At 34.7% G+C, this 16,580-nt stretch overlaps 1 protein-coding gene and 1 long non-coding RNA gene across 2 annotated transcripts; one reads left to right on the top strand and one right to left on the bottom strand.

Moving 5' to 3' along the window:
• Positions 1 to 2,974: 2,974 nt before the first annotated feature.
• On the top strand, positions 2,975 to 4,650 carry LOC130470346 (uncharacterized). Its single transcript, XR_008930522.1, has 2 exons — positions 2,975 to 3,187; positions 3,672 to 4,650. It is a non-coding gene; the product is annotated as an uncharacterized lncRNA (long non-coding RNA).
• Positions 4,651 to 5,102: 452 nt separating this feature from the next.
• LOC110778006 (zeatin O-xylosyltransferase-like) lies at positions 5,103 to 7,058 on the bottom strand. The gene is made up of 2 exons (XM_021982565.2): positions 6,805 to 7,058; positions 5,103 to 5,989 (listed from the first exon to the last, which is right to left on the bottom strand). The coding sequence occupies exon 2, from the start codon at positions 5,924 to 5,926 to the stop codon at positions 5,321 to 5,323; it is 606 nt and encodes a 201-aa protein (XP_021838257.1). The 5' UTR covers positions 5,927 to 5,989; positions 6,805 to 7,058; the 3' UTR covers positions 5,103 to 5,320.
• Between the last annotated feature and the right edge of the window lie 9,522 nt (positions 7,059 to 16,580).

Below are 16,580 nucleotides of genomic sequence, written 5' to 3'. Positions count from 1 at the left end.
ACTTCTTATTGGAAATATATGAAATAATACACTCGATTATTTGCAGTGCCTTTAAAAACCTTTCATGACAGTTTTAAATTGCATCTTAACATCATTATTTAAAAAGTAAGATATTGCCTCTAATTATATTTTGAGACAAAATTATATGGTTGCTCCTATATATATGTGGTTTTGAAATCAATTCGTATACTGCCTCTAATTATATTTTGAGGCAAAATTATATGGTTGCCCCTAAATATATGTGGTTTTTAGAATCAACTTTTTTTATTGCCTCTAATTATATTTCGAGGAAGAATTATATAATTGCCCCTAAACATATGTGGTATTTAGAAGCAACGTTTTATATTGCCTCCAATTATATTTTGAGGCAAATCTATATGGTTGCCTCTAAATGTATGTGCCTTTTAGAAGCAACAGGTAATATTGCCGGGGCTTTTAGAGGCAACCACTAATTAGCGACGGACTTATTAGAAGCAACCACTTTTTTGCTTCAAAAAGTAATTAGAGGCTACATGTTTGTTTTCAGAGGCAAATTTACATTGCCCCTATAAGCGATTTTTCTTGTAGTGATCCTTTGGAACTTTAAGCATAATACTTTTCTTAATTTCATTCAATGCCAAGATGAAAGTATAGCTTTTTGTTCTTTGGATTTTGATGGCAATTTTTTAATGTGTGGATGTTCATGAGTAATTTGTTATGATGAACATTGCAAGAAACTAAACTCTCTGCGTTGAGTGAGAGAGTAAAGGACAGGTGTTTGGCCCCTTCAACTACTGGTGTGAAGGTTGCGACAACATAACAATGATTCTGGTTCAATTCAAGAAACCCATGCAACCAAATGTCCCTGCATCTACTGACGTAGAACCATCATCGTCTGAGCTATCTACTGAAGCTAATGATTCCAAACAAGAACCAGAACCAGAACAGACTCAATCAAGCTAGTTTGATATTAACATGCGGAAACTTCTATATAGATTTAGTTTACTTCTCAGCTTAATCTATTTACTTTTATCAGATTTTGATCTACTTTTTAAAATAAGAGAAAAGAATACATGATTTTCTACACACCAATCTGACAGAAAAGAACTCAGGGCCTTAATCAAACATTGTAAACTTCAAGTTGCCAAAACTACCACCAAAACAAGTCATCCTTATAGATTTAGTTTAATTTAAAAGGAATTTAGTTTCTTTAAGAGATATCAGCTTACTTGATTCATATTTGAATTTCTCTGCAAAACTAGAAGCGAGTGTATTTTACACTTACATGTGGAGTAATATGTTCAACCATACCTTATTATTCAGTTGCATTCATCTCCCAGTTTCCCCTCCTCTGTGCTTAGTTTTGTATACATGCTTCCATTCCAAGAGAAATAAAGGTCTAACAGAAGCAGAACTGCAGCAGCACAACAACGCAGAACAACACATAAATTTACCCTGACATCAACGCTACAAAACAAAACAACAAGCCACGACAACTCTATAGCCATTGCAGACAAGTATCACACTGTGCACAGACCCCTAGTCAACTAAGGTAAAACCAACAGTTAGAGAAACCAACATCACAAAGTCAACCTTGGTCAACTTGCTACACTTGACTCACAATAACCACTAACCAACACCTGATCTAATAATAGCAGACCTAGTGGCACCATAATCAGTAGCTATCAACAACGTGTAATTCTTGTACATAACATCCAACCATCATTTACTTTTAAGTTTAATTTATCTACTTTTACTGATTGTTTATTTACTTACGAGTCTAACTAATTTACTTTTCAAAATAAAGTTGGATAAGGCCAAAAATTAAGAAAAACACAACTGCAACAGAATAGAACCACCAAAACTGACCAACAAACACAATCTTTGGCTTAAACCTGGCAAAACAACTTAAAACATGGAACCACAGACCAAAACATCAGCACAAGAACAAATTCGTTTACTTTTAGCAATATTAAGCTTACTTTAGCACAGTTTTTGTATACTTCAACACATTTTAAAAGCTAATTTGTTCACTTCTATCAAGAATTAAAATTGATCAAAAATTCAATCAGATTATTGTATTAGAAACATATATTGTATTCAAGTAATATGCGAAGCTTGAAGTAATTTTGCAATGAAAATTACAGAGATTGAAAAATCTAGAAATTGATTTAGACTGAATTCACAACTCTTACCTTTACTTTAGGAGTTTCGCAGAAAAGGTTGATGAACTTGCAAATTCAAGCCGAATCAATATGCGAAGATCAAACCAAATTAGCAATGAAAATTAGAGAAATAAAAAACCTAGAAATCCAATTGAACTATATTAGCAATATTTACCTATGTCATTAAGAAATTTTAGAAGGAATCCAAATTATACAACAATACTGATGAATTCAAGCTTAAAAACTCTCAAATTGTTGCTCACATCATCTCTATGGAGCCCAAAATTTGCTGCAAAATCTAGACAACCTCCCAAATTGAAGCTGGAAAATCAATGTAAAACGTTAGAAATTTTGATTTTGCGAAGAAATAAAGTGTAATTGTAGCTATTAGTTGACAGATTATACCTAAACTTGTGACAAATTTTCCGAAAATTTGAAGAAAAATGAAGAGCGTAGTGTTTAGAGAGGTAGAGGGGGGGAAATCACATATTTTAAAGAGAGAAACAATCATACCAGTAGTTCTCCGAGAAGAGAAAGAAATCAACGTGTTTTTTTTGGAGTTGGATTAGATTGAATCTCGGCAGCTCGTTTCATCTCAATCCAACGGTTGCTAGAGGTTCTCATCTTAAGAAGAGTTCTCACCAGAACCCGGTCCTATATATATATATATATATATATATATATATATATATATATATATATATATCAGGATCCGGTGAGAACCACCCCTTAAGATGAGAACTGAGAACCAATCTCAGCCCTCGGATCGATTCAATCAACGACCCTTATCTCGCCCGACCAACTCAAAATTATAAGGGCAAATTGGTAATTTTGCAGATTTGAATGACATCTCCTCCCTTTCCTGATTTTTTAGTTTTTCGTTCTCTCTCTTCCTTTATTTTTCTCTCTCCTCCTATAAATCCTCTTGTTCGACTTTATGTTCAATGTTCGATTTTCAGGATTTCAGGTTCTTCAATGTTCAAGTTTCATTGTTCCTAAAAAAATTTCTTCTTATTGCGATTTTCTCTCTTTCAATTCGCCAGGTACGCATTCATTTTTTCAATTTTCTGTTAGTTTTCGCTATTTTGATTCCTAAATTTAGGGTTCGAAATTTGTTCCAGTTCGATTTCAAAATTTGAAGTTAGGGTTTCGAGAATTCTTTTATCAGTATTTTCGCAAAATATGAATCAAAACCCAAATTCATCTACAAATTATTGAAATTCTTAGGCAATTAGCTCAACTAAATTATTGAAGTTAGGTGTTGTCACTTTTATTAAGTAATTTTCTTTAGAATAATAATGTGATTACATTTTTCTGTAATTTATCATGTTTGGACGACTTTCAGTCTGTAATTTCTCTTTTGTTGGCTGCTCATGCGGGAGAATCTTATCTCCATAACGTTATGCTTGGATAGTCAATATTAAGTCCATGCTACTGATGTTAAGGGGAGATTCTGGAAACAATATTCATTTTAGACTATGAGTAACTTATAGATAATATTTATAAGGTATCCCACTTCATTGGCAGAGGATCACCACTAATGCTGGTGTTAATGAGGGTGATGTGGGTGACAATGTGGATTTAATTAGTGGACTACCTGATGATATACTGGTCTACTTGTTACCTTTGGTGGAAATGTAAACAGCAGCAAGAACTAGCCTTCTTTCCAAAAGGTGGAGATATGTTTGGACTTACCTAATTCATTCGGATTTTGATGTCCCTAGGTTTTACTCGATCCTCGATAACCCGACTTTTTATCAAGTAGATAAATATCATCAATGAGTTCAACAGGTAATAACCATCTATCGTACCCCATGGCTAAGTACCTTCAGATTACATTTCCTGCTCCATGGCCTATATGTTGTTGATATTGATAAGTGGGTCAGAATTGCCTTTTACAAAAACGTTCATAACCTGGAGTTGAACTTAAATACTTTCGCTTTGTCATATTTGGTTTCCGTGATGGATTACTGCAGGTACATTTCAGTAATTATTGTGCTGGCATCTGACATTTGATGCAGAACCAAAGAAGACGATTCAACAGATTGCAAGAGGACTTATAGGGTCTGTCATTCACATGAAGTTTACTCATATAAGCACTTTCATTCTGGAAATATTTGTATTTGTTTTGTGTGTTACTCATTCGTCCCTGATCTTGGTTACTAGGAATCAGTACTTAAGCCTCTATCTAGCCAATAACAAAGTTTTCGATGCATGTTCTCAAAAATGAGCCAACACACCTTAAAGAATTAAGTTTACTTTTACAGAAATTTAGTTTACTTTTATAGAGATTTAGTCTACTTTAAGATAAATAGGCATTGGAGGGTAGTGTTTTGGTTTGTGATTTACTTTTATTTATTCTATTTAAAAACATTAGCCTACTAGCTCAATAGTAGAGAATTTGTGAAAATGCACAAAAGATGTGGGTTCGAATCCCACGTAGGTTCATCTTTACTTTTTGTATTGTTTTATTTACTTTTAATGTGAAAACCTTTACTTTGAATTATTTCGATTTACTTTTTTTGGTTTTTATCGGTAGAGCATCAAAAGATGTGGGTTTGAATCCCACGTAGGTTCGTGTTTACTTTTTGTATTGTTTTATTTACTTATAATTGAAATACCTTTACTTAGACTTTTCTATTTCTATTTACCTTTTCTATTGTTCTATTTACTTTTAAGTTGAAAACCTTTACTTTGTCACCCGACCATATATTTATTTCTTATAGTTTGTTTCATATTGCAGAGAGATGAAAGTCTTGCTCGATCATTTGTCACTTTGAACTATTTGATTGTAATAAGTTTTTGATACTTTCTAAGACTTTTAGATAATTTTGAGTTATTATGATTTACTTTAGAGATTCTTGGATTTACTTTTAAGTTTATTTTATTAACTTTTGAGTTTTTTAAATGTACTTTTGAGACAACTTCTGTAGGAAACGAACCTACACCCCCTATGCATTTTCATAGTGCTTTACCGGTTGAGCTAATAGGTTTTCAGAAAACATTTAAGAGAAAAATATAATTGATAAAACTGTAATTGTCACCACTTCAAACCACTATGTAATCCTGGTTATGAGTTGTGTACATTATCAACCCAAAAGGTGTTGATAAATGCGGTACTTTCAAATTGATGATCAAAACAGAGAACATATGTCAGCACCATCTCTAGAATTCAGTTATCTGGTAATATGAGACACAAAAGAATCCAGTTCTATGCAAGAGGTACCACCTTTGGCAGCTGACTTTCTGCCTGCATCTCCCAATTTTCTTTCCCTCTTCCTTATCCCTTCTCCTTCATTTGAAGCCGACAATCTCCTGATAGCACTCTCTACTACATTCGATGTTATAAGCTCATCACGGTGAGCCCAATCTTTCACAACCACACCAATTCTTAACACCTTTGTAACCAACATACTGTTCTTTGGCTGATCTGAGTATATAGGCCATGTTATAATTGGCACTCGCATACTTAAGCTTTCGAGGCAAGAATTCCACCTGCAATGACTTATAAATCCTCCAGTAGTTGGATGTCCTAGGATCTCTAGCAGGGGTGCCCAATCTTTTAATACCAATCCAAGGCCTTTAACTCTCACCTTGTAACCCTCGGGTACATCATGGCCTTTTGGCGACCCATCTTCTTTTAAAATGTCTACTTTGTCAGCATCTCTCAACACCCACACAAACTTATGCTTTCTCCTCTCCAGTCCATCCACCAATTCCCTGATCTGTTCCTCTGTCATCGATGTTGTAGTCCCAAACAAAACATAGATCACCGAGTCCATCTCTTGCTGATCAAGCCAATCTAGGCACTCGTGTTTGTTCTCTGAGCTACCCTTTCACGGCGCCTTCATCATTGGGTTTATTGGGCCAATAGGGAACAACATTTATCAGCAATCAAACCAAATAAAGAGAACCAGGCTGCAAACCAGAACCTAACAGTAAACTAAATCTCTTGAAAAGTAAAATTAATCTCTCCAAAAGTAAACAGAACACATTAGGATAAAAACTAAACACACAAATCAAGTTCAACACAATCTCGTATTCTCCTACATACATCTTAAGCACAAGCCATCACCTACCTTAGTGTACTTTCAGAGCAGAAGCAAAAGCAAGCAGAGCAACAATCAAAAACCGTTACAACATTTATCTTTCAATATTTTTCAAGATATTTAGTATACTTTTAGCAATTTAGTTTACTTTTGCACATTTTTAGTTTACTTTTGCATCATTTGAGACATTTTCGTGTAGCACAACATCGAACACAAATTCATGTTGCTACACATATTCACTTACATCAACCTAGAAAATCAACAATTAGATTATGTAGTAACATAGGAAACGCATAAGAAGCAATATCAAAATTAGATAATGCAGAGGACCTCAAGCTAGCTGATGGTCTGCTGCTAGGCAGCTAAAACTGAAATCATTAAAGGTTTAAATTAATTTCTCAATTAGCTGAAGAAATTTAAAAGCCTAGACATCGAATTGGGATGATTTCACAACTTTTACATCTATCTACGGGAATCTCGCATTAAATTATTCATGAACTTGCAATTCAAGCCAAAAATTAATTCAATTAATATGCGAAGATAGAATTAGCGATAAAAATTAGAGAACTAAAAGTCCAGATATCTAATTGAACTCAGTTAGCAACATTTACCTCTATCATTGAGAAATTTATTCACCAAAACAATACAGACGAACTCAAGCTTGAAAACTCTGAAAGAGACGTTCGCATAATTTCTCAAAATTAGTACAAAATCCAACTCCAAAATGCACTCACAAATCGAAGCAAATATGAAGAAATTTGAAGCAGCAATTTTGAAGAGACAAAAATCGCAGCAAATTTGAAGAGAAGTAGAGAGAGAAAGTCTGATATTGTCGGGAATGAAGAGAGAGAAACGTGCGTTTGAAACCAGGTAACCGAAAATTACATTTTTTGAGATATAATCTCATCCGTTGATTTCGATTTAATCCAACGATTGTAATAGGTTCTCATTTTAAGAGAGGTTCTCACCAGAACCCGGTCATATATATATATATATATATATATATATATATATATATATATATATTGTAGTTTTTATGAATATAATTTATTATATTTATAAAGCATTTTGGGATTTTACGAATTTAAATCGCATTTAAATAAGTAATTTAAATGTGTGTAATTAATTAAAAGTATTTATTACTTTAATTAATTATAAAAGAGGATTTAATTTTAAGTTGAGAATTTATGTGGGTTTTGAAATTAAAGCGATTTGAATTATTCCAAAGATTAAACCAATTTTTATAAGGAACTCAAGTGAATAATTCCATAGCCTATTCAATGTTAACCCAAAGTCCAATTTGAATTTAAGAAGCCCAAAAGGGGTTTCCCTAAAAACCTAATCTCCAAGGGTTCAAGCCTATAAATACCCTTGAATGTTTTAAAAATCCCTACATTCTTGAAAGCCTCAATATTCTCTTTCCTCTCTCTCTTTTCTTCTTCCCCAAGTTTCTCTCTTTTTTTCCTCTCTTCCTCTCTTCTTTCTCTCGTGCCCAGCCAAGCAGCTTGCGCCCAGCTCCCTTACTGCTACTGATGTTGTGCGTTTCCCCAGTGCCTCGCGTGCCGTCGCTGTTGTCGCTGCACACGCCCAACGCGCCAAGCCATGCGCGCCCCTGCTCTCCCTCTCGCACGCGTCAGCCGCTGTCCACAAGCAAGCAACCTTGCAGCTATGTTGGCGTGCACCATTCACACCCTTTTGCTTTCATTTTTGCGCCCGGTTACATCAACTAAGTAATTGTGCCGTGTTATAGGCCGGTTTGGTATAATTTCTCTTCTTCCTAACCTTATCTATTTTGAAGTTTGGAATTTTATTATGTTTGATGATGGATTTTGATTATTATTGTACGTGGGATTGGTTATGAACACCAAAGATGAGGATTTTGATGATTAGAATGTTGAGGACTATTTTTTATTGAAGGATATTAATTTTTAGATTTGGTTGTGAAATAAAGCTTCAATCTTTAAGGCTTTTTAATGATTTTAATGATGATTTAGAGTTAGGGTTTTGCCTTAAACCTTATGGCTAGTTGATTAACATAATTAGATGAAAATTTTAATTATGGTAACCAATTGTAATTTTCAGATTTGTTTTGAGACCGAAAGTGACAATTTTTAATGGTTTTAATCATGAAATTAGTCAAATTTCATGCTTGGGTTTTAAACGGTTAATTGGAATTATTATTTTATCGATTAACGATTAATTTCTAATTATTTCAAGCGTTTTAAACTTAATAAAGTTTCTGGAAATTTAATGAACCTGGATAATAATTAAGTTTCGTTATTTTAATGATAGGAGGAGATTTCTAATTTAGTGGATTGAATCACAAAGTGGCCCCCGTACTTAGGAATTCAAGGTACGTGCAAGTCTAGGGCGACCACCTTATTTTCATGGGAATTCATGTGGTGATTTTATATTGTGATTCATGTACTTGGAATATTCATGGATTCATGTTTGAATGTGTGAGCAAACATGTTATGGATATGGTTTATGTTTGTTGAATCGAAGTGAACAAGCATGTTATTATTGGTTATGTTTGTTAAATTTAAATAACAAGCATGTTGTCCAAGTATGGTTATGCATGTATGGTTCATTCGCATGCAAGAAATGATTTATGCTATTATACGTAAGGTCTAACATCTTATTAGCCAAGTATATTGTGCCTAATTGCACCATTGTTATTTACCACATATGAAGGGCCTATGCTGTAATACCTAGTATTTTTCCGTATTTATGAATATATTTTATTATATTTATAAAACATCTTTATAATTTTTAGAATTTAAATCGCATTTAAATATTATTTAAAAGTATTTTTATTAATTAGAATGTTTATTATTTAATTAATTACGAAATGAATTTATTATTTGAAGTCGGGAAATTTATTTGGGTTTCAATTTTTAAATGTTTTAATTAATTCTAAGCCCAACTCGTTCTAATAGTTGAGCCTGAAATATTTGTGAAGGCTCCAATCTTGTTGGATTACTATTATCATCTCATCTTTATAATACAAAGAGGCTAAAAAGATTCTAACTTAAAGCTAAGCTAGTAACGTACGAAATTAATTCCTATCAATACTACCACTAATGTATGAAATCAATGCAAAGTATCAATACTACCACTAACATCAATTCCCAGCCATAATGCTACTAACGTATGAAATGAATGCCAAATCAATTCCTAATAATATCTCAACACCCCCCCTCAAGTTGGAGCATGGTGTGGATCGAAAATGCCCAACTTGGCAAGTAGATAATTAAACTGAATTTTTCCAAGAGCCTTTGTGAAAATATCCGCAAGTTGAGATGTGGTAGAAACATACGTGGGTTCTATCACACCTTCGGTGATTGCATCGCGAACAAAGTGACAATCAATCTCAATATGTTTCGTACGCTCATGAAAAATTAGATTTTTAGCAATATGAATAGCTGACTGACTTTCACAAAATAACTTGATAGCTTTAGGATGATGCACACCTAGGCTCAATAGTAGGCCTTTCAACCATTTCAATTCACACGTTATCGCAACCATCGAGCGATATTCCGCTTCTGCAGATGAGCGGGAAACCGTGTGTTGCTTTTTCGTCTTCCAAGAAATAGGAGACTGGCCCAAGAATACTAACCAACCTGTCAACGATCTGCGTGTGATAGGGCATGCAGCCCAATCTGAATCACACCTACCTTGTAAGGATAGTTCACTATCTGCACGTAACAAAATTCCTTGCCCTGGTGTGCCTTTAAGATAACGAACAACCCGTAAAGCTGCTTCCCAGTGTGCAACTCGGGGTTCCTGCATAAACTGTGACAACACATGAACTGAGTATGCGAGGTCTGGGCGAGTGACCGCCAAGTACACTAGGCGGCCCACTAGCCGACGGTAACTCTCTGGGTCTGACATTAATGGGCCTTCAGCATGGCCCAGACGATGATTTTTTTCAATAGGAAAGCCACAAGGCTTAGCCCCTAATAGTCCAGCTTCAGAAATAATATCAAGAGTATACTTTCGTTGACACAAAAATAATCCCAACTCGCTTCTTGCAACCTCAATGCCAAGAAAATATTTTAAAGAACCCAAATCTTTCATCTTGAAACAATCACTTAAGTAGGCTTTGAAAACTTTAATCGCAGCGGAGTCATTACCAGAAATTATAATATCATCAACATAAACTAGAACATTAATTTAAACAGTCCCTTTAGTATATGTGAACAAAGAATAGTCGGAGTAGGACTGTAAGAAACCATACCCTTTCAAAGCCGTGACCAACTTTGCAAACCAACAACGCGGGGCTTGTTTTAAGCCATACAAAGACTTGCGCAGTCTACATACCAGATTAGGATTTGGACATTCAAAGCCGGGAGGAAGTTTCATGTATACTTCTTCCTCGAGATCTCCATGAAGAAAGGCATTATGAACGTCCATTTGATGGAGTTCCCAATTTTTAGAGGCAGCAATAGCTAGAAAAACACGAACCGTAGTCATCTTGGCAACGGGGGCAAACGTTTCATTGCAGTCAATCCCAGCTTTCTGATGATTACCCAAAACAACTAATCTGGACTTGAGACGTTCAATATCACCACTGGAGAAAATTTTTATCCTGTACACCCATTGACTTCCCAAGGCACGTTTGCCAGGTGGAAGCTCCTCTAGAGTCCATGTACCATTATCCTCCAAGGCAATAATTTCTTCTTTCATAGATTTCTTCCACCTATCATCTCTCATAGCTTCTTTAAAGGATTGCGGATCGTTATTGGAAACAATATTTGCAAGAAACTTAAGATAATTTACAGAATAATTGTCACAATTTATATAGTGTGCTATAGGGTAGGGAGTACCTGAGGAATGCCGTGGAGACAAAGGAGAGGGAGATGGAAATTGAGTAACTACTGTGTGCGTCACAAAGTCCCGTAACAAAACTGAGGGAAACTTTTCCCTACAACCACGACCCATCTCACTTGGTTGATCAGATGAAGGTGCTGAAGTTCTGGCTGGGCTTGAAGACGAAGCTGGGGTGGGTTGGCCCAAAGGAGGAAGGCCAGATGTGTTTTGGGTTGGAGGCATAATTTCACTAGCAGCTTCCTGACTAGGAAGAAAAGGTGTAGGAGCAAGCTGGGCTTGCTCATGAATGGAATGTTGTGCATGTGTGTCTAGCGTACTTTCACGCATTTCATCATCAATAATTATGGGTAATTCATTCTCAATAATTTCAGCAAAGTCATCATCAATTATTACATCACTACTCATTGGAACAATATTCTCCAGAATAATATTCACATCATCCGGGTCAACAAATGGAAACACGTCCTCAAAAAATTTTACATCACGAGAGACAAAAAATTCTTTATTATCAAGGTCAAACAATTTCCAACCCTTCTTACCAAAATGATACCCCAAAAAAATACATTTTCGGCTTCTACTCTCAAATTTATCACCCTTGGTCTTTTGGTTGTGGGCAAAACAAAGACAACCAAAGGTACGAATAAAATCATACGAAGGGGGAGACTCAAATAGAATTTCGAAGGGGGTTTTGTTGTTCAATACGGAGGATGGAGTTCTATTTATCAAATGTGTTGTGGCAAGAATACATTCCCCCCAAAAATATATAGGCAATTTTGCTTGAAATCTTAAAGCCCAGGCTATATTTAAAATGTGTTTATGTTTTCTCTCAACCCTCCCTTTTGTTGGGGTGTTCCTACACAAGAGGTCTGGAATAGAATCCCGGTTGCGGAAAAATAATCAAGTAGACAATTATATTCCGTACCGTTATCCCTTTGAACAATTTTGATAGTTTGAGAGAATTGACGTTCAACCATGGCAATAGAACTCATAAAAATTCTGAAAACATTAGTTTTATCATCCAACAAATATGTCCACACAGCTCTAGAGAAATCATCAATTATGGTTAAGAAATAACGAGCTCCACAAGAAGAGGCATGTCTGTATGATCCCCACAAATCACAATGCACTTTTTCAAAAATTCGACTAGCTTTATTATCACTGATGTGAAATTTGTCTCTAGAATGCTTAGCCCGAAAACAAACTTCACAAGGTTTATTTAAACTACCCTTAACACTATTAACAGGATAAAGTAACTTCACTACTCTTTCGGAGGGATGCCCCATACGTTTGTGCCACAACTCTAATGTCGAGGTGAACGCCGTCGTTGAAATATGTTGCACCGAATCAATTTCTCCGAAGTAGTAAAGTCCATCTCGTCTAACTCCCGTTCCAATCAGCTTTCCTGTTTGGTCCTGTATAGCACACGTAGAGGAATTAAATTGGACAATACAATGTATATTATCAATTAATTGAGATACAGAGAGTAGGTTGCAATTTAATTTCGGAACTGGGGCGTTGTGCACTAGGGCACTCCAACGCCCACGCGAGTCTCGCTCGTTGTTTCTTCTCTCTCACCCGCACACTCGTGCACTCCCTCTCGCTCTCCTTCCCTCGGCGTTGCGCACCCTGCTGCCTTTGTGCCCGCGTCCCGCGCCCTCTCTCCTCGTCACACACTCGCACAACATCGCGGCCTTGCCCAGTGCTACTGCTTCTTTATTGCTCGCGTACCAGCACACCCCTGTTGCCTTGTGCTTTCTCGAGTCGCACACCCGCACACACACAAGCACTCGTGTGCGTGCCGTGCACCGTGCTACGATTTTTGATCCTTTTTGCGCCCGATCACATTCAATTCGTGATGGTACCGTGCTATAGGCCGGTTTGGTATAATTCTCTTCTTCCTAATATATTCTATTTCAATTACGTATTTTAAATTATTGATTTTTATTATGAATATTGATTTATGATTGACTAAACTGTTGGGATTGGTTATGAACACCAAATTTTGAGGATTTATATGTTTAGAGTATTGAAGGGTATTTTGGTTTGAAGTATTATAATTTTCAGATTTGAAATATTAAATAAAGTGTTGATTTTTGATGTTTTAAAGTGATTTTAATGGTGATTTAGGGTTAGGGTTTTAATCTAAGCCTAATGACTAATTGATTAGAATAATTAGATGACTATTTTGATCATGATAAATAATTGTATTTTTCAGAATATTATTAGAACTTAAAACCTCAATTTTTGATGATTTTTGGCTTGAAAATAAATTAATTACATCCTAGGGTTCTAATCGATCAATTGAGACTATTATTTTATTAATAAACGATTTATTTCTAATTAATTCAAGTGTTTTAAAAGTTAATAAAGTTGGTGGAAATTTAGTGAACATGAATAATAATTAAATTTCATTATTTTAATGATAGAAGGACGTGCTTTCTAATCTAAAGCCTTGACTCACAAAGTTGCCCCTGTACTTAGGTATTCAAGGTACGCACATGTCTAGGGTGGCCACCGTTTTCATGAGGATTCATGTGATGTTATATTATTGTGATTCATGTGACTTGGATTATCATGGATCATGTTTGATGTTGTGAATGAACATGTTGTATAATTATTTATTCATGTTTGATGTGGTAAACAAGCATGTTTGGATTATCGTGGAACTATGGTTTTATTGAACAAGCATGTTGTGATTATTTATGATCGTTGATTTTAATGTCAAGCATGTTGTTCAAGTTTTATATGCACGTATGGGTATTTCACATGCAAGGGAATATTGTTATGCTATTGTACGTGATGTCTAGCATATTTTGAGCCAAGTATTCGTGCCTCGTTGCACCATTTATTCTACCCCATTTGTAGGTATGTTTGGGAAGTCTATGTGAATTGAATTAAGAATTTTTTATGCCTAGTGCACAACCCGCATGTTAATGGGCATGTCGTGGAATCTCAATTGTATATTGAGAAGGAACAATGGGAGTAATATCACTTGAATCTTGTATGTTTGATCACAAGTCCTAATGGATTAAAAAGGGAGTGTTGTTTGGTTGCTTGTTGTTATATGCCTTGTGTTGTGTCTTGAGTTCACTTGGTTAGAAAATATTAATAAACGTAAAGTGCAACCAGAACGAGCTTCAAAACTCTTGGAATGTATATACCTCGAGTATGAACAATGGGGGGAGTCTTGCCGGAAAAATTGTAATCCTATTAATGATACAAGACGTTGTTTCATTTCTTTTATGCGCTGGAATTCCGTCGGTATGGTCCGACAAGTGGTTTACTTTTATTATATATTTTTGGTGTTTGGGGGGGTCCCAACACCCTTCATTTAACGGATATTTCTTTTGGGCCCATTCGAAGCTTATTCTTAATTAACCTATGAGTTAAGAGTCGTGTCAAGAGTCGAGTCTTGTCTCCATGATTAATTGCTTATTTATATGGCTTTTGCATGTGGATTATTTATTGTGAGTGAAGCATGTTAGACTAGGATTTCATTCTAGCTTGTTCGTACTCAGCTTTTGGTGACTTCGTGCTTCATGTCTTTTGGTCATGGCCTTTGCCTTAATGACCCTACGATGATCCACCATTGCATTTGCATTATTGGGGAGTAGATTTTAAATAATAGGTTTGTAGAGATAACTTGCTGGAGAAGTTATCTATCATGGGGATGTTGAATGAGCGTTGTTTTTTCTCCTGCATCGTTAAACTCTATTATTTTATTAGTCTAGACTACTTAAACTATTTAAACTGCTAGTTAATGGATTATATTTACTTAAATGTTTTGGTTTTAGGTCGTTATGGCTCCAATTTGTATGGAGGCCACTAACTACTATTTAATGTTGTGAAAGTTAGTTATTTCCGCTGCGTAATTTTGGTAATAGCCAACCGTTATCACGGTGGCGGTAATACGTTAGTAATTCATTTATTTTAAAATGGTTTTATGATGGCAATGACTTGTTAGGGTGTTACAAAGTGGTATTTGCAGAGCTCTAGTTTAAGAGCTGCTTTGCATTAAATAATAATGCAATGTGGTAATTCCTTAAGCTACGATTTAAAAGCTACTAAATAGTAATTCGTACTATTTGAATGGTTTTGTGGGACTTTAGGATGTTTTGAAATTTATTTTCCTAAAGTTAAAATGTTAATTTTGAGTACTCAATATTTTGAAAAGTCAAATACCAATTATTTAAGTTTATTTGAAATTAAGTTGAATTCCGAATGTTTTTTATTTAATTTAATATTTTACGAAATATTCCCTAGAGTCGAATTTAATTCGGAATAATTCTCGATTTTTTTCAAAACACTTTTTTTTTAATTTTGGAGTTTCATGGAATTTTCATAAAAAAAAATTATTTAATTATCCAAATTTAATTATTTAATTAATTATTTTCGGAATATTCTTCATTTACTCGAATTAATTGATTTATTATTCGACCATTTACTTATTAATTTTCGACTTTAATTTTAATAATAATTTCAACTAGATTAGAAGTTATTTATTAATTATTTTTGAAAATTATTAATTACTCTAAGCGAGGAAGGGTAGATTAAGAAGGGCATATTCAGTCTAAGTATGCATTTGATTAAGTGTTTACATACTAAGTATGCATCTAATTAAGTGTTATGTGTTAAGCATTGGTTATGTGTATATCACTACTACAAAATAGGGAATAGAAAACGCCAAATAGAGAACAGTTAAGTTTGCTAAACGTTTTGTAGGAGTATAGAGAACGCATTTTTCTCATAACAATTGTACGAAGAAAAGAATAGAGAAATGTTACCTTACTTAGCCGCCTTGTATTCTTTACCATAACAAAAAAAAAAAATTAAATACTCATTAAAATATAAAGTTTTGTCCAACATAACTGTTTTGTATTCTTTTAAGTACAAAACTATTTTACAATTTAAAAAAAAAAACCTTAATTTAAAACTTCTTTTTTTAATTGAGTAAAGACATTATTTTGCAAATAATTATCCTTGATCACTTAACAAAATTAAACAAGTTTTTAAGGAGGAGTATATTTTTACCAAGGTAGGCCAGATCCAAAAATTTTCCAAAATCCTTAACATTCTATACTGAGTCTGAAACCATTGTACTCCCGCAAAAACACACGGAAGCAGTTCGACACCCACCACCGTCGCTACACATCAACACCACCGCTCCATTGCACCGTCCGCCTTCCGTCTACTTCCGACCTCCGCTGAGCGCTGGCTTCCCAATTCTAAGGTTAGTGTGGTTAATTTTGTTTTTTCATAATATTAATTCAACTAATAACCTAGGATTATGAATTAAAGAATTCTAGCTTGTTAATTGCAAAAATAACCTAGGATTATGAATTAAATAATTCTAGCTTCTTTTGGTCGAATTATAGTCGAATTGCTTGATGAATTTCTGTAGAATTTCTTGATGATTTCTTGACGAATGGCTTGATGAATTGGTGTAGAATTGCTTGACGAATTTTTGTATATTTGTTGTCAAATTTCTTGATGAATTGTTGTAGAATTGTTGTAAGCCTGTGGAGAAAGATGATTTCTCCGCGCTAGTAATAGA

This window comes from Spinacia oleracea, chromosome 3, assembly GCF_020520425.1.
Source record: "Spinacia oleracea cultivar Varoflay chromosome 3, BTI_SOV_V1, whole genome shotgun sequence".
Lineage (NCBI taxonomy): Eukaryota > Viridiplantae > Streptophyta > Magnoliopsida > Caryophyllales > Amaranthaceae > Spinacia > Spinacia oleracea.
This window is presented reverse-complemented; position numbering and strand designations above follow the sequence as displayed.

Coding starts and splice junctions, on each gene's coding strand:
- LOC110778006 (XM_021982565.2), bottom strand. CDS start 5,926: ATGGACTCGGTGATCTATGTTTTGTTTGGGACTACAACATCGATGACA.